Genomic DNA, 27,349 nt, shown 5'->3' with positions numbered 1-27,349 from the left:
TAGAAGAAGAAGAAAATCTAACAGATAAGAGAATTTCTTTGCAAACTACTATCATTTTTAATGTCTTTTTTGAAGAATCCTAACAATTGACTCCATTTATTTGCAGCCTGTCTTGTACTGATCTGCACGCCAGTGTAATCACAGAACTAGCCTTTAAGATGCTCTGAATTAAATACATATTGTTTCTGGCTTAGTAATAGCAATTTTTAGAGATCTGATTAACTGACTATCCTCGTGCTATCTTGCACATTTAGTGTTTGTTCTTTCTTCCCTTCCACTGGAAAAAGCTTTTATAGATTGAGTCAAGGAAAAGCACTGAGATCCCACTTCTATCAATGTAGTACCAACCTCATCTACTGCATAAGGAATTACAAATACTATAAACAATATTACAAACACTGTTTTGTCAGTGGCTAATTTAAGGCCAGGTGGCCTTTTGTGAATTATCACATAATGCAGATCTGTATTGTTCCACTAGCTATTAAGATTACACTTCTAAGCATCTATCAGGAGGAGGAGGGAGGGGGATCTCAAGCTCCAAGCCAGTGTAGGCTAACAAGCTAACGAGTTCCCAGCTGGCCTCAGCTATATAGCATGACCCTATCTCAAAAATAAATAAATAAATAAGGTTAATTCTTATAGGGTTTAAAAATGAGCACCATAGGACTTTTTAAATAAAGGGTATATAACCCAATAAAAATGTAAAGTATGATTCATGGTGTAGTGTTTCATTACTTTATCTTCCGTTATCTAAGTTGGCATCATTGCCAACCAAAATGATGTATTGGGGAAATTTCAAGGGCTGGGTAAAACAAATTGGCCTGGCAGACAAATTGATGATACTTAGAAAGGTCATATTACTCATATTAAGGTATTCATTTGAACAAGTATATAATGTAACGAATCCTGAGAACTCTTCATTTATAGTTTTGCATTTTACTTCCTACCTTATTCATGCAAGGAGCAAATGCATCCCCACACTCTTTGTAGAAAACTACAGAGCTGTGTATCCATATAGCTACCACCTATTCTGGGAATAAAAAAAGAAGCAATCCTCGAGAGATGCAAGGAAAACTAAGCATATGTTCACATATTTTTATTCTCCAGGAGGTTTTTAGCAAATGGACCCTCCTCCTTCCAGTAGAAGCCTCTATGTTAAAGTAATTGTCATAGTCCAGAACAGTGATCCAGCGGCATTGTATGGCTGTTTGGGGCACAGCTTGATGCTTGCATTGATTGCCATAGGCACTGTGAACATGTTAACATGTATCCCCTTGCTTTCAGCTCTATCCACTGCTAATTGTTCTCCACCTGAACATCTGCTGGAAGCAGTGGGCATACTCATCATTTATTAGTATCCTGCTCTTTATTCCAAAAGTATCCTATGGAATCATTATAATTCACAATAGAACAAGAGAAAATATTACGGAGGAGATGAACAGAATTAAAACACAAATTTAAGAACTATGTTACCAAAATATATTACATTTTTAACATTTTTACACTGGAAATATACAATCTAATTGCGTTTCTCGTTTGCCACATTATTGGCAGGAAATATTAATCACTGAGTTTTTATTAACACAAAGCTTTTTTTTTTTACTTTTAGAGTTATTAAGATAACCTCTGTTTTGTTATGATTTCATTTATGAAGTAAGACATGCTTTACATTGTTCCCTGGAGATGATATATTTCTTACTTACTTCCATGCTGGCAGTCAGGATTAACACATGGTGAAAGAACTACTAATTGAAAGCCAAATAGTCATTTTGCTTTGTGAGGAAGTCTTGCATAATTCATAATACATTTTACTTTGTTGTAAAGTCCAGGATATAATCCTTTTTATTTTCCATTTGAAGATTTAGAGTGTATCATCATTTGTGACTCTGTCATTTCACGTGAATTTTCGTCAGGGGCTGACCTCACGGCACTGGAAATTGATACACTGACTTGCCGTTTTAGCATCTTCATGATCTTTCTCTTGTACCCCTTACATGCAAAGAAATATATGAAAGGATCCATGCAGCAGTTGAAGTTCATCAGGCAAACTGTAAAGTGCAGGGAAATCTGGAATGAGTATCTTTGGCTGCATTCCAGGAGCTGAGGAAATCGAAGCTTCTTCACCATGTGTTGAATAATTGCCACATGGTAAGGTGTGAAGCAGAGAACAAATACAACAATGATAAAGATAATGGTGTTAAGTGCCTTTTTGTTTACACCAGACTTCTCAGATAATGGGTTCTTTTTAGCAGTTCTAAAGAGTTTGTAACAGATTTGGGAATAGCAGATGAGAATGATTAGGAGTGGAAGCACATATCCTAGGAAACATGCAGCCAGCAGAATCCAGGGAAGAGAATCTGTCTCTTCAAAGTTAGGATATTCCATGCAAGTAGTCCTTCCAGCTTCTTGCTTTGACATAGGGTTGATGAGTAGTGGGAGCGTTTGTGCAAATACTAGTACCCAGACAAATATGCAAACACATTTTGCATATTCAATTCTTTTGATCTTGTTGTAACGCAGAGGGTGTACCACAGCAAAGAAACGGTCAATACTCAGGCAGGTCATAAAGTTCACACCTGCATATGTGTTGATGTAGAACACAAGAGCACTTATCCTGCACAGGGCGTCGCCTATTTTCCAGTCAAAGCCCAGTGCATAGTAGACTATCCGAGTGGGCAAAGCAGTGGTAAACAGGATGTCAGAAATCACTAAATTTGTTGAGTAGAGGGTGGTAGAGTTGATTTTTTTCCTGTTTTGAACAATGACAACCAAGGCCAACAAGTTTCCCACCAGCCCAATGATGAAGACAAAGCTGTAATGCATAGGCATTAGTATTCTAGCTGTGTTGTGGTGAGCATAGAGATTACAGTAATTTCCCTGATGAGTTGTTGAAGGTATAGTAGTAACATTGTTAGCCATTTCTATATCCAGCAGTGGTGGTCAGGGTCAAGGTTGCTAGAAAAACCAAGAAAGGTCAGGTTAATGGAATGCAATACTCTACATTTATATGCTTTTAAAATTGTCAATGTATTTATTAGTATTTTAAATCTGCGCTATGTAAAGCAGTGACATGTATAGTAACAGTTTGGAAGAACAGAAAATACATGGTTTTATACTCATGGAGTCCAGCCAAGGAAATAGAATCACTACAATAAAGCAAATGAGTTTTTATAACAAGAGGGAGCTCAGAAACTTTGTAGGCAGAAATTCCCCTTTTACTGAGTTGTTGTATGTTAATAATAAAATGTAAAAGAAAGCCTCCATATTTTAGACAGGTATTAAACTTCGTTTTAAAACTGAAGTTTGGGGGCCAGTAGCGTAGCCTAGTGGTAGAGTGCTTGCCTAGCCTGCAAGAAGCACTGGGTTCAATTCCTTGGTACCACATACTCAGAAAAAGCTAGAAGTGGTGCTGTAGCTCAAGTGGCAGAATGCTAGTGAGCAAATAGTGTCCAAGGACAGTGCCTTGGTCCTGAGTTCAAGCCCCAGGACTGGCATAAAAACAAACCAAACCAAAAAAAAACTGGAGTTTTGTTGAACTTTTTTTTTCCCCAAATGTCTATCACTACCAGGAAATGAAATCAGTCACACGTTTGTATAGTAAAATATGAGCTTACCGCAGTGATCTGATTTGTGTTGACTTAAAAAGTGTGAGAAATGAGTTTAAGCCTTATTAGGAACTGAAAGTTAGCTTTTCTTTTAAAAAGAAGAAAAAGACCACAACATCCACGAGAAAAAGAAAGAAAGAAGAGGGAAAAAAAGACTACTTCACATGGAAATTTTTTAATTACTTTTAGTCTGCATCATTCCATAAGTATTCTGTGGGTGCAGCATGCATTGTACTTGGTAGCAAGCCTCACCCCATGTGCTGCCCTGTGTCTTATTATTTACTGAATATCTGCATGTCAGAATAATCTGTATGTGTAGATGGGCATTTGATACACATTCTGCAGTGATCTAGTGCATTCACATAGAATCTGGGTAACTACTCCCTCAATGAAAGTTTGAATGATTTCTAGGGTTCCCCCCCTTTTTTTTCCTTTATTTGGTAACCAGTGTTGAGGCAGAACTTTCAAGTTCTAAGTTGAAAACCGAAAATTCCTATGCTATTTCCATCAGAGAGAGAACTTGATGAAAGCAGAAAGCAGCAATAAATGCTGTGTGACTATTTTTAGAGAAAATGTATTTCTCCATGGAACTATATGTATATCATGTGAAAATAATAAAAATTAAGAGCACCTTTCAATGTATCCAGTAGCTATGTTTTAAAAGAAAAATACTATTTCTTCCCTGATCAAAAGCACTGACTGTAAATATCCTTTATCTGCGGTTTTAAGTGAACCAAGTCTCTACTGACTTTATTCTAACAATTTTAAAATGGGAATGCTCACAGGCAGTGAGGCTATGAGAGGATTGGCCTGCTGGTGTGTGTATTACATATAATGGTGACAGATGAACACTTATGGTGTGCAAATAGAACCCAAGGCAAAAGAGAACAAAAAATGGAAACACACTATTAACCATGAAAAGGTCAGATTGCAGACTGTGAATGAAAAGGAAAGAATGAAGATGAGTAAGACAGAAGAAATGTCTCCCCACAAATTTAAACATTAAAGGAAAGAGACTGTTAGAGTTTTTAAATCCATTTGTGTGCTGCTAAGAGAATGTAACTCAAAGTCATTTAGAAGGGTTGAAAAAAAACATGGATTATCACATGACAATTGTGAAAAGGTAGGAAACAGTAGAATTCAAGATGAATATTAATAGGAATAAAGAAGATTTCAACAAAAGAAAAGCAGACAAAAGCATAAAAATGACTGTTAAATGTGCATGATTAAATATCAGAATGAGCTAACAAATTTGTAGTAGCAAATTACTATTTAAAGGAAAATTTGATAAATTAGTTAAAGTGGGGAAATAAATACATTTCAATTATAATATGCTAGATTTAGAAAAGATTTAGAAAGACTGAAGCATTTACCCAACTTAATTTAAAAGCTTATGGAATTTATGGTGAAGGTATATGCCTACAAATTTGATTGCTGCAGGTCATACGAAGAGTATCAAGACATTCAAAAACTCACTGTGTAGATTACATGGCCTAGATTCAGTGCAACTAAATTAGAAACCAATGATAGAAAGATAAAAAGAAACATTTGGAAACTACAATGTATATTTCTAAGGAACTTTTGATTTAAAGAGGAAATCACAGTGAAAATTTTGAAAAACAGAACTTAATAAGAAAAGGAAAGGTTTAAAATAGAGATGATAAGTACACAGTTCAAAAAGCTGGAAAAGAACTGAGTTTCTCCAAATAAAATAGAAAAATATAAAAAGGCAACTATGGAAATTGGTGAAAATATGTAAATATGTAAATAATAAATATGGGCTTTATACTCAGTCCAGAAAAAACGGAAGTAGCAAATCATGGGAATCACATGGTGGAATAAAAGTAAAATAAAGATATATCTTCACTTATTAGGAAAGACTTGCTGTGAAAATCAACTTTTCGGGAGTCAAGGATAGACATGAGGAAGAGGCAGAAATCCCAGTCAAGGATTATAGCTAAGAAACAGGTATCAAGAACTTCTTCTTATAGGCATTTTTCCTGATTTCTGTAAAAATTAGTTCATTTTTTTAAATCTCAACTTGAAATTTTGAAGAGTATTTTAAACAAGTTCATGGGAAATTACTTTAATAAACCTCACAGTTGATGAAGACTCCTTCATGTGAATAATTTTGCTACTGTAGAGATTAGATTGTTTGCCAGCTTATGAGTGACAGCTGCTCTCATAGTGAAGTGATCTCAGAACAGTTCAACTATGAGAATGTTTAACACAGTACTAATTGTGAAGTTTGATGTCCTTAAATTCATTAAGATCTCGCTTAAATATCTTACTGTACAGCAATACATAGACAATATACAGCCACTAAGAGGCAATACAGAAACCTTTGGGTTTTTTTTTTAATTGTATTGTTATTATAAAGGTGATGTACAAAAGGGTTACAATTACGTAAGTCAGGTAAAGAGTACATTTCTTGGGGCCAGGATTGTGGCTTAGTAGTAGGTGCTTGACTAGCATGCATGAAACCCTGGGTTCGATTCCTCGGTACCACATATACAGAAAATGCTGGAAGTGGCACTGTAGCTCAAGTGGCAGAATGCCACTGTCTAAGGACAGTGCCTAGGCTCTGAGTTCAAGCCCCAGGACTGGAAAGAAAAATGAATGCAGGGAGGGTAATAGGTACCAAGACATGTGAAAGGGTATCAATGTATGTGAATTAATGCACCGTCTATCTGGCAAATATCATGTAACCCTTTTATTAATTACAATAAAAATATTTTAAAAATGAATGCATTTCTTTTTGGACACTTTCCCCCTTTCCCCTACTTTCTCCCAGTCCCTCACTTTCTTCTACTTTTGCCCTCCCATCCACATCCAAGTTGTAAAATTCATTTTAACTAACTGCCTAGAAGCAATCTATCTTATTTTCTTAGTTTGTTAATAAATAAAGGAGATAATTCCCGTTTTGTCTCTGCAATATAGTATTTGATCCTTTTTACATTTCTGTTAACATGTAAAACAAAATATTTCTTCCTTAGTAAAATATCTTTCAAAGTATTTTTCCTTATATTCTTTTATTTTCAGTTTCTTTAAGTTAAGTAGTTGTACAAAGAGGTTTCAATTTAACATCCTTATGTTCTTGAAAGTAGGTCTATGCATATTTATTTCTGCAAAATTTATTCATTACTAATAGAGTTGCCAACATATCTTAAGATATTATCTCATTTTTGAGTAACTGGACATGTTGACATGAATTAGCAGCTTTTTTTTCTAGCCACACAGAAAAAAAAAATAAAAGGTCCCTGCCCCCAAACCACCTGTTAATACTTAAGAAAATTGTCTTCAGCTCTATTGTAATTTGCACTATGGAAATATTTAACCTTGGAACTAACTTGAAAGCATATAGCTTTTTAAAGGGTACCCATAACTTCTACTATCCTAATTTTCTTGCTTGGATAAACAAAATGTTCTTTTAGCAATTTGTGCCAGAAACGAACAAAACAATCACCATATTTAAAGAATTAGTTCATAGTAGGATATCAGATTTTGGTTTGTGCTTTAGGATTCATGAAATATCACTGTTACCTCTTAATACATACTGTAATAACCCTCAGCACCTCAAGTGGAAAGGAACTGCTGCTGCTAGCAGATCATCATCGTCATATAGTTATCTTTAGCAGTAACTCAGAGGGTCAGGAAAAATGGTCTCTGATCAGAGAGACTTCTGTCAGTTTACACAGAGAGGGGCCCTTGCTCACAGTGCCTAAGCTGGCATGCACCAAAGAAGAAGTTCCAAGAGCATGTTTTCAGAAACAACCAGGAGAGCCATCAAAACATGAGGGCACAGATATAGTAGTTATGGTATTTTTGTGAAATTATGAGTGTGTTCTTATTTACTGATTATATACTTGTCCTATGGCTATTTTCTTGAAGAAATGCAGGATCGATGCCTGGAGTGGGAAGAAATAAAGTTGTTGGGAAAGGAGGGAAATGAAGGCTCCAAACTAGGTGGAGTGGCCAGGTTAGGGTGTTACTTTGGAAATGCATACCAGAATATATGTGTCTAGACTATAGTTGAAGCTGTTTTTGGTTCCCTTGACAACAAACGTGCCCCATGGAAGGAAGCAATTATTCATTACATTTCCTCTGATTTACCTAAGTTTGTAAGCATCTGTCAGACATTTGTAAAAGGCTTCCAGTGGGACACCCAAGTTTGGTCCAGTGTCACACAAGTCCTAGCACCTGATCAGTGATTGTATTCACCTCCATTGAGTTGACTAAACAGTTGTCCCCCTGAGCTGTAGCATCTACTGTTGGCCCATTAAATGGGCAGGTGGGAATGTGAATTCCTGACTATGGCTGCACAGTATAGCTTCCTGTCACTTCATGGTAAGGTTAGATTGTCTGTTCCAGTGCTACTAATTGACTGTTTGTCCCATGACCTAGTTAAGTAAATCTGTGTAAACCAAGACATGTTTTTTTTTTGGGGGGGGGAGGTGTTCTGCATGACCATCTTTGAGTCCTAATTGATAGTCTTTCCCTCAACACTATCTCATTGATCTCTATGTCCTTCTGAAAGACCACACATAGCACAGTGAGTAATTCTGAGTGGCACTGACCTTGGTCATCATGTCTGAGGGGAGCTCGCTTTCCCTGTCTTGTAGAAGGAAATGTGATGAACCGAGGGTATCACTGGTCGGTGACCCTGTGCTAGCTGACTGAAAGCATCAGTAGTCTTTGGAAGAGGTGTTGACAGGACAGAAAACCCTTTCAGGAGAGAACAAGGAAGTATTCCCTAGACTGCAGTTCATTCTTTGCCCCTTCCAGTGTCCTGACCCCAGAGGGCACTCAGTGAGGATCACTTTCAACAGCACATATTGCCATTGGAACAGATGAAGTGAAAGGTGCATAGGAGTGAGACTATTTGAAGCACCTGCACATTTAGGGTTGTATATATGCCTGCTATTTTCTCGAGGCTAGCACTCTACCACTTGAGCCTCAGCACCACTTCCAGCTTTTTGCTATGTATGTGGGGTACTGAGGAATCGAACCTGGGTCTTCGTGCATGCTAGGCAAGCACTCTACCACTAGGCCAAACTCCTGGCCCCTCCTTTTTTTTTTTTAAACTGATTATTCCTTGTGTGGTTTTGGGACAGGTTTAACACTGACTGGGAAGATATGGAAGTTACCAGATATGAAGATTATATAGTGTAGAAATACTGTTAAAATTCTAACAACCCCACTGTGATGTGCATTTCAAAGTAAAGAAGACAGATATGAGCTGGGTGTGGTGGCTCATATCTGTAATACTAGCTGCTCAGGAGGCTGAGATCTGAGGATCAAGGTTCAAAGCCAGCTTGGGCACAAAACAACCTGAGCCTCTTATCTCCCGTTAACCTCTAGAAAATAGGGGTTGGCTCAAGGGTAGGGCGATAGCCTTGAGCTGAAGAGCTCAGGGACAGTGCCCAGGGCAAGTACAAGCCCCATGACCCACAAAAAAAAAAAAAGACAAGAAGCAGACAGATATTGTATTTCTATGCTTTGTGGGATCCTGTGTCAAGGAGAGTGAACTGTGTAATAGAAAATACTCTTTATAGGTGTGAGTCTACTTCTATTTCTTTTCACTGAATCTAAATATCTCTAGAAATATTATGTACCTTTTCTCCTTAACGTTCAAGGCAGTTTCCTGTTTTAACTGTTCTCTCATTGAAAATAGGAACATTAAATCTCCTTGTTTTACAGAGAAAGTGAATTCCAAATAAATTAGGGCATTTGCCCAACATTCTTCAAGTGAGGGTTCATACAAGGCCAGAGCTTCATTCTTCAGTTAGCAGGCTAGGCCTCTAACCCTCTCAGCCCTGTGCTTGCTTCCACACTGTCTCTGTCTGTTCCTAATGCCTTGCCTGCATGCCTCCTCCCTTGCATTTCTTCCTCTCTCCTTTCTGCAGGAACCATGGTAGCCCCTTCAGAGCCCACGGCTGATCCATTGGCCCTGACAGACTGAAAGCTTTAGACCACAGCTTCCTTGAAAATGGGCTTTGTTCCTTTATCATTTTGGTTGCTGGCCAGCTTCTCTCTCGTGCACAGGATCCAGCCATAGTAAACTTTGTGCAGACTTTGGATGTTGTATATTTCTTCACACATCTGTGCCCATCATCACTTTTCTCTCCTTGCCCCTGTTTTGTATCCTTAGCTCCTGCATTCCATTAAGACTTCCTTGGCAACCAGTTGCTCTGAAAGCTTTCCTGATCTCTACTCTCATGCCCTCTCCTCTGCCTGCCCCAGGAAGGCAGAATGGGTTGTTTGCTGGGGAGTTGAGCTCTGTAATAGAAACCATGTTGTTGAGGTCCCTTGTACTGAGTGGAGATGACTGAGAATTGATACTCAGTAGATATGCATGAGTAAATGAATAGACAAATTTATCAGCCCATCGATCCACCTGACCTCACCGAAAGGTTCTGTATTAGACACGGGAAAGCCCTCGATGAATAGTCATGACTAGCACTATTGCGTGCAGAGTCGGTGTTCCACACTGCGTAAGCATCCTACCTGTGCGGAGCCCTCCAAAACATTCAGCAGTCCATTTACAGATCCCTCAAGTGCTGGCTTTAACATGCCTGTTAAGTGTCAGCTTTCCAAACCCCAGCCTTTCGACTCCAGAATGGACATTCAGTATATGTTTTGTCCCCGTTTTCTATTCCCAGCATGATTTGATAGAATGGATAGAAAATAAATGAAGCAGAAAACATCTCAAAACCTTAATATATATCAACTCATTTTTTTCTGAACAAGAGAGTTGAGAAGGGTTAGGGGAAGAAAGGAGATAGGATTTAAATGAAGGCACTCAGGCCGGCACAGTAGGTCATGCCTGTAATCCCAGCAGTTTGGAAGGCAGAGATCAGAGGGATTGCAGTTCAAGGCAAACCTGAGGAAAACAGTTAGACCCTCTATCTCAACAAACAAGGCTGGAGAGATAACTCACATCTGTAATCCCAGCTATTCGGGGGACATTTAGTCCAGAGCTGGTCCAGGTAAAACAGGTGAAACCCTAACTGGAAAATAATCTAAAGTGAAAGAGGCTAGAGGCATGGTGTAGGTGGTAGAGTACCTGCCTATCTATGGTTTCAAATTCCAATACTGCCAAATAAAGTCACATTGCTTTATGGCATATTTGAAAGTAATTATAAGTTTTGAAAATGAGTTTATAATGTACTCCTTTTAACAGTATTTCAATGAAATTTCAGTTGAAGGAATTTGGTCCATACCTGATAGAGCTTTTATTCTGTATAACTGTTTTTATACTGTTTGGGGGTATCTACTGATATTTAACAAGATTTTTTTAAAAAATTCTTGTTGAGCCTCAAGTTTCACAAGAATCTGCATTCCTATCCTATCTTGCATGGAAGCTGAGGGTTGTGTAGCCTTCTTGGGAAGACACTGCATGCCCATGGCCCATTCTACCCCCTAGGACCTTTTACCATCTCCAGTCTCACCAAGCCAGAGCAAGGTATACCTGTGAGCCCTCCCTTCTATATGGCAATGTGCTAAAAGATGACAACTTTGTCTCTTACATCTTATACTCCATCTGACCTACAGTAGGTGCTATCCATAAGACTCCTCATGGCTGAGGTGGTGTTTATTCCACTAACTTACCACCTATGGTACAGATACCTCAAGGCAGCCTGCCAGAGGCAACTTATAGAAGGAATTTTCACCACAGCCCCCATGTAGCACGAGTTTGTGAGTGAGAAAGTGCTTCATGGAGCCCCGTGCTCTTGCAGTTTGGGGTTCAAAAAGAACAATTAAACCTCAGAGAGTAACACGCCGTGAAATATTAGAAAGCATGAATTTACCACTTCCCACAGACCCAGAATCTTTATGTAAAATACTCCAGAAAAGAATAATCCTCAAATAAGGAGAAATAATGAAAGAGTGACACTGTCTGTTGGCTTCAACTTCACCCTTCAGCAGATGAATGGAGGGATGAGAGTGTAGTAGACAACAGTTAACACTTACTGTGAGAGGCAGTGTCACAAGAACTTGGCAGAAATATTTCTCCCAGTTGACAAACAGCCAAAGCCAGATATATGTAGCAATTTGCATGAGACTGAACACCTTGTGAATAATGGTTGAGTGTCATCAGGGATGAAACTGAATATTCTGTTATACTGAAGGACAGCAAATAATTGAAATACTTAACCAAATATTAGCTAAACTACGCCCTTTTTTAGAGGAAGTTTCTTCATGGCTTGTATTTTACCGTGTCTGTTACCTCCAATTTAATCCGGATGTAAATTGTAACAAATCACTGCATATAATTTTTTGTTTGATAATTGTTTTCTTTTTAGAAAAGAAGCTATAAGAAACATATAGAAATCTTGTTTAGACTTACTGATGATCAAATAAATATAAACCAAACGACAGATTATTTTTAATCTATTCAAATGGTTGCTGTCAAATTCAATTTCTGATATATAACAAAGCTCATACTCATACTCTTTGCTTAGTGGGGGAGTAAATTAATAAAATTAGCTTTTGTAAACTAAAAAATACTGTATTTACTAAAGCTTTAGAAAATATACCCTTTCCTTAGGACTTCTATTACTGACATTCCATCTTGAGAAATAATGTTAAGAATAGAAAAGATTCTGATGTGAAATGTGATGACTTATTTTGAATTGTGTTGAATAACTCGTTACATATAAAATACATTCTTTTTTTTTTTTGCCAGTCGTGGGCTTGAGCGCAGGGCCTGAGCACTGTCCTTGGACTTTCTCAAGGCCAGAGCTCTACCACTTGAGCCTCAGCACCATTTCTGGCTTTTTTTCTATGTATGTGGTACCGAGAAATCGAACCTGGGTCTTCGTGTATGCTAGGCAAGCACTCTACCACTAGGCCAAACTCCCGGCCCCATAAAATACATTCTAATTTAGGAATATTCCATTTTCTGTAGCCTTCCTTTTTGTTCAGATTAAAGTATTGACGTTTTTGCTAATTTGTTCTTATTTTTAAAATTTTATTCTTAATTTTAAAAATTTATTCTTGTTTTTGTCATTCTAAGTTCATACAAAAGAAGGTACAAAAAGGGAGCCCACTTTTTTGGTAATGAATTTTCTGGCATGACCAATCATGCCTAACAATAGTTAAAACTGACTTAACAATAGCTAATTAAAACTGCCTATAATTAGAGAATCCAAACTATGTTTATGTAATTTTTGTTAAGTATGTTTATATCTGATCATCTAATAGATTTTTTTCCTTTACCTTTTACTTTAAAACTTAAACTCTCAAAGCCTTTCTTGAAAGAATTTACTGAAAAAGCAAAATATCTAGTACTTACACACCAGTAGCTTGCCAGAGCCTCTGTAGCAGTAGTCAGTATTTGCCCAAACTGAAGCAAGTTAAGTGTGGCATGTTGCTTTAAGAGAGGCTGTTCCAACACCCTTTTATGGTAGCGCTTTTTTCTTGTCACCCTGTGGTAGGGCAAGAGTAGTAATCACACATATTCGTGTGTACTTTAAAAAAAAAAATGGGAAGTGAGATTTTTGATACTAATCTTTTTTTAAAGACGTCTATCCAAAAGCCCCTTGGAATTTATGAATTATTGAGATCTATGGAACTTTATAAAATTTTTGTAAATTAATTAAGCATCAAAAAATAAAACTTAGGCACAAAAACAGAACAGTCATACTTTGCTGACAGTTTTATATTGATATTCTGTTAAAAGCTTGGATTTTTAAATGTTTTAAGAGAAAAAAAAGTTAACTTTGACAGTGTGCTCTCCCTGGAAATTTGGTATCAAGTGTGGTTCATGTACTCTAAATTTTGTCATCATACAAAAAAACAGGTTTCTGTGGTGAGTAGGAGCAGAACAGTCATTGACCTGGGACCCAGTTTAGTTGTTGCTTTCGGGCAAGAGACCAGATGAATCAGTACTGTGGACAGAAGGACATTGAAGGGATCAATTATAGATTAAGGCCAGCCTATTGTATATAGGATGAGAGAATCACTGCTTACCTCATAGCTTTAGTTGGCTCAGTTTAAGCCAACAGTGTAATGTGGACAAATGCAATTTGTTTGTAGGGTAAATTACTATAAATATAGTGCTTAGAACAGGAGGTGATACCTGTTCTTACCCAGTCCTGATCTGGCCTTTCCTAGTCTATTCTGACTGTTGCATTTTAAGATGTAGATGATTTAAGGTATAGATGATTTGTGCCTGGCGTGGTAAGGAACCTGGAGAGCTGATCTTACCAGAAGGGATTGTATAAGCTAACAGTGTTGAGGTTTTGTGGGATATGATCATTACTATCATGCATCTGGAGGAACTTATGGAGAAAACTTTCAGCTCAAAAGATGAAAATCCTTCTCAAAAGTTGAAACTAGCCAGTCACAATGGCTCATGCCTGTAATCCTAGCTACTGTGGAGGCTGGGATCTGAGGATCGTGGTTCAAAGCCAGCCCAGGCACTAAAGTCCGTTAAAGAAAGTTGAAATTCATGAGGCAGGCATAGTAGTACATACCTGTAACCCCAATACTCCAGAAACAGGTTGATCATTAGTTCAAGGTCAGTCTGGGCTATTATATCAAGACCTTATTTCAAAAAAAAAAAAACAACAAAAAAGGGGGTGGTCTTTTTAAGCAGAATATGCTATTTCTTATTTAGATGCTTGTGTGTTGCTTGATGGTTTTTGAGTGATGATGATCAGAGAATGAATCATTTGATAGGAATTTGTAGATCTATGACCCCAAAAATCCTTCTACTCCAGAATTCTGTGAAATTGTTGTTATGGATTTAGTCTCAAGGTGTTATTAAGCTCTGAAGTGCTGAGGATCCGCAAAGAGGATCCTGTCAAATGCTGGAGCACAAACCAGCTGAAGTTTTGGGGTCTCTCCTCTACTCTCTGAAAAATAAGGTATTGAACTAAATGCTTTCTAGGATGATTCCTATGGCAATAATTCTGTGAAGGGAAAATACAGAATTTTTGTGATTTAGTCAATAAAAATGGCATTGAGGGCTACAATTCAGAGCAGAGAGCGCTAGTCTAGCATATAAAAGGTCTGGAGTTTAAGCCCAACAGCACAGACAAACCAAGAAAATCATAAACTGACATTGTTGGGATATTTGCAGCTTCTCAAAAGGCTAAACTAGTGGGATTTTTTGTGCTTTTTCTTTTGGTAAGTTATTATTACAAAAACATGGGCATGTAATGCAAGATTCACATTGTTAGAACCTCTCTTCTGTCTGGCAAAGTGATTGATCCTCCCACACCCTGTTTTTTGGTATAAAGTAGTCATGTACATAAAGAAGAGGAAGGGACCTGTTAAGTACTGTTCAAGTTTCACGCGAGTTAATTTCACAGTTGCACCAATACTACTTCTGTTGTGATTGTACTATGAAAATGCAGCCCTTTGCTGTCAGAGAAGTAAGATGGACTTTGTGGTTCAAGCATTTCCATTATTTGGTCTGTCAAGTACTTCATGAGAACATAACAGGTACTTAAAAGCTAGAAGTAGTCTTAAAAATAAGATAGGGTTTCAGAAGTTAGCTATTCACTGTAAGAAAAAGGTCAAACTGATTATCATTGGCTTTAGGAAGAAGAGATGTTGCCATAATATAAGGAATAGAAAAAAAAAACTGGTCAGTGACTACTAACACTGTGGGTTGGTCTGTGTATATAGAAATAGTAACAGAAAATTTCTACAAAACAACCCAGATTGTTCTGGTCTAAAGTGTGTGCCTTTATTATGTTTTTATGTGGTCTATTATTTAGTCATCATGTACAGTTGTACAGTGATGAATAACTTTTAAGGAAATTTTAAACTTCTTTTGTTGATGTAGAAGAGAGAAAATTTGCATGGCCATTAAAATTCCTGTCCTTATTTTTTGAATTTATGTTGAAATAACTTCAAGTAAGAACTCTGCCTTAGGTTATTAAGTATGTTACCACTTTTTGCATGTTATTGATGAATGTAGACAGAACTTCTGTGAATTAACCTGAATCCATGTTCTATGGGCAAGCAGCTCTAGAGTCACTGGCTAACCAAGCCAAATGTTCATTAAGTCCTTTTTTGAGTGTCTATGTGAAACTATTTGCTAATCTTATCTAAAAACCATAGAACAGAAAAAGGAACTTTTAAAATAAAAGACAAACTCTGCTGTTTGATTCCAGCATGTTAAAGGACAATTCATTTCTGCTGCAAGTATTTATTGAACCCTTACCTAATCTATGTTACTTCTGACCAGTGAAGATATAATAACGTATAAAACATACCTAAATCCACATCATTCACTTTTCATTCTAGCTGGGAAAAGAGATGACAAATAAATGAATTATGGTAACTTAGAAGGTGATTGATGTTATAGAGAAAAATGGGCAATAAGAGAAACAATGCTGAGTGGGCTGTGGAGTGGATGTGTTTTGTCTATGTTTGTGTTTTGTGAATGTGCTTGTATGTATGTGAACATGTGAAGAATGGTCGGGGAAGGCTGCTCTAATAAGATACTGTTGGGAAAAGAACAAGCAGGTTGAAGATGATGGGTACAGGCCCTTGTAGTCTTTATGACATTGGCCTCTGAAGTAGGAAGTCATCGGAGGATTTTAAGCTAACTTGTGCTTTTCAGTCAAAAGAAAACACAGCCGTGTTTGGGTTAATTGCTGGACAAAACCTGTTCTCTTGTGTAGTACCTAGAAAGTACTTTTTTTAACCTAGCAAATATGGAGTGTGGATTATGAGAAATAATCATCCTTAGGCACTATGGAATGCTAAAGCTAGGTAAATCTTAGTGCTTTCCTTATTAATAATATTATGGGAGTTTGGGGAAACTTTTAAAGCTAATTAAAATGTGGGTCATACAAATGCTTAATATCCAGTATCTACAGGGAACTCAAGAAATTAATCCCCTCCAGACCCAATAAACCATTCACTAAATGGGCAAGGGAACTAAAGAGAGACTTATCAGAAGAAGAGATTAAAATGGCAGAAAAGCATATGAGGAAATGTTCATCATCTATGGTCATAAAGGAAATGCAAATAAAAACAACCCTAAGATACCACCTTACCCAATTAGAATGGCCAAGATTTTGAGCTCAGACAATGACAGTTGCTGGCGGGGTTGTGGAGAAAAAGGAACCCTACTACACTGCTGGTGGGAATGCAGACTAGTTCAGCCACTCTGGAAAGCAGTGTGGAGGTTTCTTAAAGAACTGAAAATTGACCTTCCCTACGATCCCACCATACCACTTCTGGGCATCTACCCTGAACATCATAACCCAAGATATGATAAGGACACCTGCTCAGCTATGTTCATCTCTGCACTGTTCACAATAGCCAGGCAATGGAAACAATCCAGATGCCCTACTGCAGATGAATGGATACAGAAAATGTGGTATATCTACACTATGGAATTCTACATAGCCAATAGACAAGATAAAATAATGACATTCGCAGGGAAGTGGATGAATCTCGAGCGAATCATGTTGAGTGAGACAAGTCAAGATCAAAGGAACAAAAGGCACATGGTATCCTTAATATGTGGCCATTAATCCAAAGAGTACAAGAGCGAGGACTCAATATCTGCATACCCAATGCTATGGACATGGTAATGGAAATATAAACATAATTATATAGATATAAAAACCTATGACTCTATAGACATACTGTTTTATTTTCTAAAATTAATATGTTTCTATAACATACAAACCCTAGCCTAATTTTGATTAAGTTCTAAATACTAAGTCCCAGTGATTGTAAATAGAGATTCCCTTCTTGAACACTTGTTTGTTAAACCTGTCATTTAAATATGATGTAAAAATCAACGTTAATAAAGAAAAAAATGTGGGTCATAGCTGGGCATGGAGGTACAAGCCTGTCCTCAGGAAGCTAAGGCAGGGGAATCATGAGTCATAGACCCTGCATCAAACCGCAAAATTGGTCACATGATTGTTGAATGAGCTCCTGAGTTGTGCCATCTATTGTGCTGGTGCTGAAGCTAAGGCAGGAGGATCTGATGCACATCATTTCTTACAAACCATGTCTATGTGTAGGCGCATGCACACACACACACACGGGTATACACATTCAGGGAGAAGGAAGATGAATTCATGAAGAATCCATCTGCCACTGAGCATCACAGTAGTCATTCCCCCATCCCTGCCATGCTCCTATTCTGGAAGGTAGTTGTATTCACACCACTGTGTTACCGGTTTGCGGGGTTGTTTCTTTGTTTTGGGGGGGTGGCATTTTTTGTTCATTGTGGAGCTTGAACTCTGGGCCTGGACACTGTCCCTGAGCTCTTCAGCTCAAGGCTACCATCTACCCCCTTGAGCCACAGCACCACATCCTGTTTTCTGGTGGCTAATTGGAGATAAGAATCTCTCAGACTTTAGTGCCCAGACTGGATTTGAACCTTGATCCTCAGACCTCAACCTCCTGAGTAGCTAGGATTACAGGTATGAGCCACCAGCACCCAGCGAAAGGATGTCTTAGCTTGGAGAATAACACATGTCAATGTGTAAAGGAGCATAAAGATGGAAGCGGGGAGAAAAAGAGTGAGAAAGAAGGAGAGTGAGGGAGAGAGAGAGAGAACATAGGGAAGATGAAAAGGGAGGGAGGGACAGAGAGAAAGAAAGAGAGTTAGTGAGAGAACACTTCTGTATAATGAAGCAGATTCAGAAAGGGAGAGGAAAAAAATTATAAATGTTGTAGGTCTTTTCTATTTTCTGGTTATATTTAACTTTCACCTAGGAGTCTAATGATATGGTCAGTTCTCTGTCTACTAGCATAGGACCGGAACCCAGCAGGGAAGATGTCTTGTTATGGGAAGAGAATACTTTTAACTGTTGGGCGATGGACTCAGAAAGAAGCAAGAGTGGTAAAAAGGGCTTATATGACTTTCAGAAGTCCAGTTAAAAGAATCAAATTTCAGAGAAGAAAGGCTGGCAGGCAGCTAATATTAGGACTTATTTCATTTTCCTAGTTAAAGCCATACAAGGGGTTGAGATTCTCTGAAGAGAAATTAGAAAGCAAGGAGAAAAGAGATGGTAAAGTAGTCCCTGCTCCCATTCCAAAAAAGGGGTAGGAGGAGTAGGAGAGTGGTGGGAGTCATTGATGGGAACCACCAAGAAACGCAGTTCAAGGCAAAAGGAGGAAGGACTTTGAGGAAGAGAGAGCAGTGTCTGCTGTGGTGACAGACAGCTGGACAAGGTCTAAAGGTCTGAAGACCTTTAGATTAGGGGCCGGGAGTTTGGCCTAGTGGTAGAGTGCTTGCCTAGCATGCACGAAGACCTGGTACCACATACATAGGAAAAAAAGCCAGAAATGGTGCTGTGGCTCAAGTGGTAGAGTTCTAGCCTTGAGAAAGCCCAAGAACAGTGCTCAGGCCCTGAGTTCAAGGCCCAGGATTGGCCAAAAAAAAAAAAGAACCTTTAGATTGACCATCTAACATCTGTTGTTTTGAGTTTGCCTCTGTCTGGCATTACATTTCAAGCCATAGTTGAAAATTAAACATAGCGTCCACTTTAAATTTTCTCACAATTAGTAGTTGAGACACTTCTCTGTAGGAAGGGTCAAAAATGGCTGGACCTTTGATCAACTCTTCACATATATGTATACATGTATATACATATATACATACATACATGATTTCATATATATATATATACTTATGAGTTAATTTGCACATGATGCATGTTTGAAAACTAGCTTGTGTATCTAAGACATTGCTTTCAGAATGAAATAGGTTATAACCAATATTACATCAAATATCCATCTACCATTGGTATTTTAAATTCAGTCGTACTACAGTGATTTTTCTTTATTTGTTTGCATAGCTTGGCACCTGTGTTTGCTCTGTTTGTTCCATTTTACTGCTCCATACCAAGAGTCCAAGTGGCACAAATTCTGGGCCCGTTGTCCATCACAAACAAGACATTGATTTATATTTTGGGACTACAGGTACAGTATACATTTTACATTCACATTTGTTTGACTATCTTCTTTTTTTCTTTCGTCTTTCTCTTGTTTGATCTTGAAAACAATATTTTTTCCCATGAGTTTGTCTTCATGATCTGTATCAGATGTTCAGAGGAAGTGCTATAGAACAAGAACATCAAGGTTTAGAAGGTACTAGAATACTTTCATAGCCTTTAGAAATCTGATAAGACCTTTAACTGTAATTTATATCAGTGGAAAGTATTTTCATTTAATTATACAATTGTAAGTATGTTTCAAGAATCATAGTTAGAAGTGGGAACAAGTGAGAACAGTGGAAAGTAGAAAATTAATGTCGAAGTTAATGTATTAAATCGTAAGTAAAGCTAAAAGTCCAATGTCCTTTACCCATTTATCCTTACTTCTGTATTTTTGTACACTTGATGGCATCATCATTTGCTAATACATTTGCTGTATAGACCAGGGGAGCACTTACTTTCTGATTTTAAAACTCAAATTTGAAAAAGTGATCATCAGTGAATAGCTCCCTGATGGATTTTAGCAGGAAAACACATATAGTGTTCCGTTTTCTATCATTCTTTTATGATCACACCTTTTGATGTAGCTTCCTGAGATACCATGTGTTACAAAAGGCTTGGCCTTTTGATTTACTAATCGTACTTATAACATTCCTTGTCCCACACATATAAACCAAATACAAGTATCACTGTAAAATGCCCTCCCCTTTTCACCTTTATCACTTCCTCTCATTTCGCTAGTCTACTGCCTTATCAGTGGCTCATCTGAGGCCAATATTTCCTTCCCTTTCTCATGATGGGTTTAGTCTTCATCTCTGAACCCCCACACCATGAGCCTTGGGTAAAGTTCCAGTTCTAACCTCGCTTTCACTGTCTGTTAGATAGACGTGCTGGAGCCCCTCAGAGCCTATCGTTAACCATTGTCAACTCTAGAGTTATGTAGCATAATTGAGGAAGTAGGAATTGGGAGTAGGAATTCTGTGTAGCATATGGAAAGTCATCGTACCAACTGGACACTTGGTTATTTGGTAAGATAGTTATTTGCTTTGCCTCCTACTTTTCCTGAGCTCCAGTTTCCTGTAAAATAAGGATCATAGGGCCAGGAGTTTGGCCTAGTGGTTAAAGTGCTTGCCTAGCATGCACGAAGACCCGGGTTCGATTCCTCGGTACCACATACATAGAAAAAAGCTGGAAGTGGTGCTGAGGCTCAAGTGGTAGAGCTCTAGCCTTGAAAAAGTCCAAGGACAGTGCTCAGACCCTGAGCTCAAGCCCAGGACTGGAAAAAAAAAAATTAAGGATCATAGGGGCCAGGAGTTTGGCCTAGTGATAGAGTGCTTGCCTAGCACACATGAAGACTCAGGTTCAATTCATCAGTACCACATACATTGAAAAAAGCCAGAAGTGGTGCTGTAGCTCAAGTGGTAGAACACGAGCCAGTGCTCAGGCCCTGAGTTCAAGCCCCAGGACTGGCAAAAAATAATAATAATGATCATAATATCTATATTACAGGCTTATTTTAAGGACTAGAGTTTGTAATGCAGGACATTTTTTAGTGAACTTGGAACAGATGAGAATAGCTAAGTCAGTTAGATCCTATTTTTAAATGAATACTTCATAGCTTCCCCTTTAGTTTTCTATTGTGATTGTATTATTATTTTTGACAAAGCAAAATAAGTAATATATTTCATCTCTTGGGAGAAAGGGGGCTCATACTGCCTAGTCTTGCCACAAGAGCCTTTGTATTTAGTGCTATTTCAGCAGTATTTTACAATCTAGGGATCCCCCTTGGCTCTGATCAAAGGCAGAAATGTTACTCCAGTCATCACAAGTGGTTTCTCAAAGTAATATCAATTCTTGATTTTGTCATAATAGTCCCAATAACTTCATGAAATAGAAATCAGTATCAGAAAATAGGAGTGGAGGTTCCTTATTGGCTTCTTAATAAAATCTAGTCTTTAGCATGAATGGAATCCAGGGTTCTTCTTGCCTATTCAACACAAACTACTGTGTTGCCCTACCTTTAAGTGAGTGTGGCTAACATTTCCAGAATCTCTTTGCCTTTGTCCCCTCTGGGCCTTTCTTTCTCCCTACCACAGCCACTTGAAGTCAAGGACTTTGAGTGACTGAGTGAGTGAGTGGCTTTAATCATTAGCACAAGAGTCAAAATGCTTGTTAGGAAACATGTACATATGAGTGGCTTAAGAGCCAGCCTTGCTGTGCCCTGGGCTAGGAAGTGTGGAGGATGAACTGGAAGATGTGATTCTTGTCCTTGAGAAGTCTAGCAGTGAGGAAACCTTGCCCTTTGAAAACCTAAGTAGGTACAATTTACACTGCGTGTGCAGTGTGCTGAGGGATAGCAGAGGCCAAAGGCATTTCATGTTTACTGCCATGTCCATTTTATGTGTATGAGATACAAGAGGGTGAGGAGCATGTGTCAGTGGGCAGCCCAGCTCCATCTCCCACAGCTGTTTGACCTATTGTATAGGCACTCATTCTCCTCTCCAGTGAAATAAAGTTCCTAGAACCTCTCTCAGTGGGTAATAAGGAGTTCTGTGTGTGAAAAGCCTTGGAACGAATGACTAGATTGTAGAGAGTGATAAGTAGCTTATTCTCCTTTCTGTTATTAAGAGAACTACTGCCAGGTAACTGAAGCTCATGCCTGTAATCCTAGCTACTCAGGAGGCTGAGATCTGAGGATTGCAGTTCAAAGCCAGCCCAGGCAGCAGAGTCTATGAGACTCTTATCTCCAGTTAACTTACAGAAAATGAAAAGTGGTGCTGTGGCTCGAAAGTGGTAGAGCACTAGTCTTGAGCTAAAAGGACAGTGCCTAGGTTTGAGTTCAAGCTCCATGACCAATGTAGGTGTGGTGGGCATAGAGGGGGAGAGAACTACAGAACATATTTGTCTACATAATTCTCATTTTTGTTGTTAGGAGAGTCATTTATACTAAGCTTCCTAGCAGTGAAAGATAGGGTGGAAAGTGGCAGCCACAGCTTCCTTTCCCTCCTCCTTGGCCTCTCTTGCCTTTTATATCTGTCTGTTTTATGTGTGTCCATGTTAAATGTGCAAAACTTTGGAGTTTCCAGCTACCAAAGTGTCAGCTGTAAACCAGGGTTGTTGTGTATCCATATTATGCTTCTTCCTCTGTGGTCAAAAGTCCTAATACTCTCACTCCAAACTCCTAATAATAAACACTGGACAATATCTTACCTCATTCTCCTAAGGAAACTTTTAAATATTTTATGATTTTTTTAACACTGAGCATAACTGTTAGGTCACAAGATCTTATTCCAATTACTTTAGACACTAATTAACTTTGTTTTTATTAGCTTACTCTTTCTTGGGTGAGAATAGAATGAGGATATTAATAATTAAGGAGCTGCTGATGGTTCTTGCCTGTAATCCTAGCTACTCAGGAGGCTGAGATCTGGGAATCACAGTTCAGAGCTAGCCTAGGGAAGGAAAGTCTGTAAGACTTTTCTCTACAATTAATCACCAGAAAACCAGAGGTGGAGTTGTGGCTCAAAGTGGTAGAGCACTAGTTTTGAGTGAAAGAGCTCAGGAACAGCAACCAGACCCAGGAAGGAAGGAAGGGAGGGAGGGAGGGGAGAGAGGAGAGAGGAGGGGAAGGAGGGAGGGTAGATATCATTGTGTATGGACCTGTATGCTAACAAATTTGGAATAGCAGTGGTAAGAAATCAAAACAAGAAACGTGTTAAACTACTATCATAGGGCACTACTTAACATCAAACATGGATGATGATTACATATTTTTGCTTTGTCAATTCTAATAATTTGTTTTATTTTGTTGGTTGTAGGGCTTGAAATCAGGGACTGGGCTCTGTCCCTGAGCTCTTCAGTTTAAGGCTAATGCTCTACCAGTTAAGCCACAGCACCACTTCCGATTTTCTGGTGGTTAATGGGAGATAACAGTCTCATGGACTTTCATGACTAGGCTGGCTTTGAGCCATGATCCTTAGATCGCAGCATCTTGAGTAGCTAGGATTATAGTCATGAGCCACCAGCACCCTGATCTAATGATTTCTTTATTGTTTTTTTTGGTTTTTTATCCCATTCATAGATAAGAATATATTTGAATTTCACTTATTTGTCTTCATAGGAAGGGAATATTTCAACCAATTTGTTTTCAACTATAAAAAGTCCAAGGTCTTAGTTTAAAATATATATGTATGTATATATTATATTTAATTATATATTATTTTCTTTGAAATAGAACTGATGCTTAATTTTATATTTGATTGTAATATGTATTAAAGCATGTCCAATTAATACTTAATATAAGTGATCGTTACTGTAGAAAATTATTAGCTGTTGAATTTATTTTTAGTTATTTTTTTTTCTTTTTTAGCTTTTCACCTCTGGTTCCTACATCTGGGTTGTAGCCATAAGTGGACTTGTAAGTGTGATTTTTTTTTCTTTCCCTTCTTGTCCTTTAATTTCTTCTCTCTTCTGAAAAACATCAAGAAAAATGTCACTTAAATTGTGGGTCATATTCTCATGCATCCAACATTTAGTTAATCATATCAGAGCTGGCTCCTTGCTACTTCCTTCAAGACAAAAAAGAGCCAGTTACATAAACACAAAGAAAGCCAGTGTGTCTCGATTTTTAAAGTAACTTTGATGAATGTTTTAGCTGAGGTTTTTGGTCAGTGTTGTTTTCAAATTATTTAAGTCTAATTCATCGTCAGAAAAAAATGACAGAAAATGAAGAAGTTGAACCTACTAAAAATAAGAAGAACGGTTCTCCTTGTTTTGTAAAGAGACACTGTCGTGTGAAGAAATAAGACAAACTGGAAAGTCAGGTGGGTTGGAACAGACAGACGACTCATCACGTCTGTGGCCACAGAGTAGGGAAGCCAAAGGATTCCAAGCCCTCATTCTGTGTACTGGAATTTCCTCTCTCCATGTCCATAATGCTTTGTTACAGTTCAGTAATAAACATTTGCCTTAAAGTCTTTTGGAAATAGTTTTAGAGACATTTAGGCCAGGCACTAATGTCTCACACATGTAATCCTAGGTATTTGTGAGGTACTTGCTGAGATGTGAGGATTGAGGTCAAAACCAGTCCAGGCAAGAAAGCCTATGAGACTTTTACCTCCAAACCACCAAAAAGCCAAAGTGGAAGTGTGGCTCAAATACTAGAGCACCAGCATTGAGTAAAAAAGCTGTGGTACAGCACCCCGAGTTCAAGCCCTAGGACTGATATTGGTGGGAGGGCGGGGGGCGGTAGGAGAGAGAGAGAGAGAGAGAGAAGAGAGAGAGAGAGAAAGAGAGAGAGAGAGAGAGAGAGAGAGAGAGAGAGAGAGAGAGAGAGAGAGAGAGAGAGAGAGAGAGAGAGAGAGAGAGATATCGATCTAGGTCTTGAGGGTGAGATTGAGCCTTATTCTTCAGGCTTGAATATGAACCCTTAAATAAATTATGGCTTAGTATATTTTATTTCTTTCTTGGAAAAGCCTAAGAAAATATAGAATGGCTTTGTAGGAATATATACATAAAACCAAGGGAAAACACTTGGAAATAATGGTGTATCATCTCAACACAGACCTTTTAAATAAGTTACTACTGTTCATCTGTTTCCCCAGTGATTACCAGGGCCATGGACCTGAGCCATCTTCAATTCTTAAGGCTGTGGTGGCTTTGGGATATTTGGAGTCAGATTGGCTCTTTGAGGCACAGTTGCCAAGCTTTCCTCAGGATAAGCGCATCATTGTCCAACTCTAGTGATTGGCAGTGACTACCCAGCCTTTGTCTTCCACCTAGAGTGCCTGCCTTGACATTGAGAGCCACGCGTACTCTTTCTTCCACACTGTATTTTGTCTTAGCCACGATGCTCTTGAGTCGTCTTTTGGATATTTTCCTAAACCATTCATGATTTTGAGATCTACCACTTGAATATTATTTTATTGTGTTGGTTTTCTCTTGATTCATGTACTCCCAACATCCATTCCCTTCTTTAATAATTTATTGTGCCACTTATTTGTTTAAAAATATCTCATTTTCTTTCTTCTCTTTTCAGACACCTGATTGTAAATTAAGTGCTCCCTGACACCTTCAGAAAGTTTCTTTTTGTCACATTAGTGCTCTAGAATTGGAGGGTGAATAATGTCTTCTCTTTCTTTGTAACCTTTTTAAAACCTTTCCTAGAAATCACCTTAACAGGTAGTAAGTGACTATTTTTAACTGTTTTAAAGGAATTAGAAAGCCAGTCCTGGGCCTTGAACTCAGGGCCTGTGCACTGTTCCTGGGCTTTCTCAAAGCTAGAACTCTACCACTTGAGCCTCAGCACTACTTCTGGATTTTTTTCTATTTATGTGGTACTGAGTAAAAGAACCCAAGTCTTCATGCATGCTAGGCAAGCACTCTACCATTAGGCCAAACTCCTGGCCCATACTGAAGTATTTCTAACATAAAAGTGCCTTGTTTCAGCCAGGCACGGTGGCTCATGTCTATAATCCTAGCTGTACAGGAGGCTGAAATCTGGTTCAAAGCCAGTCCGGGCACTAAATGTCCAATTAATCACCAGAAAACCAGAAGTGGCCCTGTAGCTCAAGGGGCAGGGAGGTAGCCATGAGCCCCATGGTTCAAACTCCATAACCCACCAAAAATGCCTTGTTTCAGAGGCATTAATATAATTGTGCTTTTTGAAGCATCATTCCAAGATGTCTTAGCATTTTAAGGAATCCCACTAACAATAAACATCCCTGTACCAACTGAACTGTTCCTTCCACAGTAATTGAGTCAGCCAAAGTTAATGCCCCCATTATGATAGAGTCTGATATATCTTCATATTAGTCTGTATGTTTATTTAAAATTATTGATAGCTGGGCTGGGAAGGTGGCTTAGTGGTAGAGTGCTTGCCTACCCTGAGTTTGATTCCTCAGTCCCACATAAACAGAGAAAGTCGGAAGTGGTGCTATGGCTCAACTGGTAGAGTGCTAGCCTTGAGAAAAGAAGCTTAGGGATAGTGCCTAGACCCTGAATTCAAGCCCCTGGACTAGCAAAAAAAGGTTGATAGTGTTGATGATCATAGATGCTTAAACATTAAAATCAGAGATATTTCATCTCTGGTTTTATCAAGAAAATGCACATTTTATTATGAAGTATTTCATTTTGATGATATGGAATAATTTAGATAATAACTGTAAAAGAGAATATTAAAATTATTTATGAGCCAGGCATGGTGGTACACATCTATAATCTCAACCTTTTTAAGACTAGGTCAGGAAAGTCAGAAAGATTATAAATTTGAGGCCAGCCTGAGTTACATGCAAGACAGTGTCTTTAAAAAAAAAAAGAAAGGCTGAGAAAAGGCTGGGTACCAGTGGTGCATGCCTATAATCGTAGCTACTTAGGCAACTGAGATCTAAGGTAGTGGTTCAAACCTAGCCCAGGCAGGAAACCCTTGAGATTCTTTTTTTTTTTTTTTTTTTGCACTTTACCACTAGGCCACACTCCTATCACCAATAAACTACAAAAAAAAAAAAAAAAAAAAAAAAAAAAAGCCAGAAACAGAGCTATGACTCCTGTGGTAAAGCACTAGCCTTGAGCAAAAATTGCTCAGGACAGTACCCAGGTCCTAGATCTAACACACACACACACACACACACACACACACACACACACACACGCGCGCGCACACAAAAATTGTGAATGTCAAGTTTACATCCTTGACTATAGGATTCAAATCTGAGACTTACAAAGCCATGGTTGGCTAATGCTGATATCACTTCCTCAATATTTCTCTTCCCTTATAGATCAACTAACTTCCTTATTTTGTGGGATTGGACTATACTG

At 38.3% G+C, this 27,349-nt stretch overlaps 2 protein-coding genes across 3 annotated transcripts in view; one reads left to right on the top strand and one right to left on the bottom strand.

The window, feature by feature from the left end:
- The window catches only part of Ubac2 (UBA domain containing 2), a 129,012-nt gene that overhangs the window by 59,159 nt on the left and 42,504 nt on the right, over positions 1–27,349 (top strand). Inside the window, exons 5-6 of the mRNA XM_090341932.1 lie at positions 19,397–19,520; positions 23,904–23,951. Coding sequence (XP_090198058.1) covers positions 19,397–19,520; positions 23,904–23,951 — 172 coding nt within the window. The remainder of the gene's footprint in view (positions 1–19,396; positions 19,521–23,903; positions 23,952–27,349) is intronic.
- Positions 1,057–12,955, bottom strand: Gpr183 (G protein-coupled receptor 183). Of its 2 annotated transcripts, none has more exons than XM_090341689.1 (2): positions 12,904–12,955; positions 1,057–2,955 (listed from the first exon to the last, which is right to left on the bottom strand). In XM_090341689.1, exon 2 carries the CDS (start codon positions 2,917–2,919, stop codon positions 1,843–1,845), a length of 1,077 nt encoding a protein of 358 aa, XP_090197815.1. In that variant the 5' UTR covers positions 2,920–2,955; positions 12,904–12,955; the 3' UTR covers positions 1,057–1,842. The 2 variants fall into 2 exon arrangements, with proteins under 2 accessions (XP_090197815.1, XP_090197816.1); XM_090341690.1 differs by lacking the exon at positions 12,904–12,955 and adding an exon at positions 8,183–8,308.

This window comes from Megascapheus bottae, chromosome 11, assembly GCF_031878675.1.
Source record: "Megascapheus bottae isolate mThoBot1 chromosome 11, mThoBot2.hap1, whole genome shotgun sequence".
NCBI classification, from domain to species: domain Eukaryota; kingdom Metazoa; phylum Chordata; class Mammalia; order Rodentia; family Geomyidae; genus Megascapheus; species Megascapheus bottae.
Note: the sequence above shows the minus strand (reverse complement) of the source record. Positions and strands in the feature narration are given on the sequence as shown.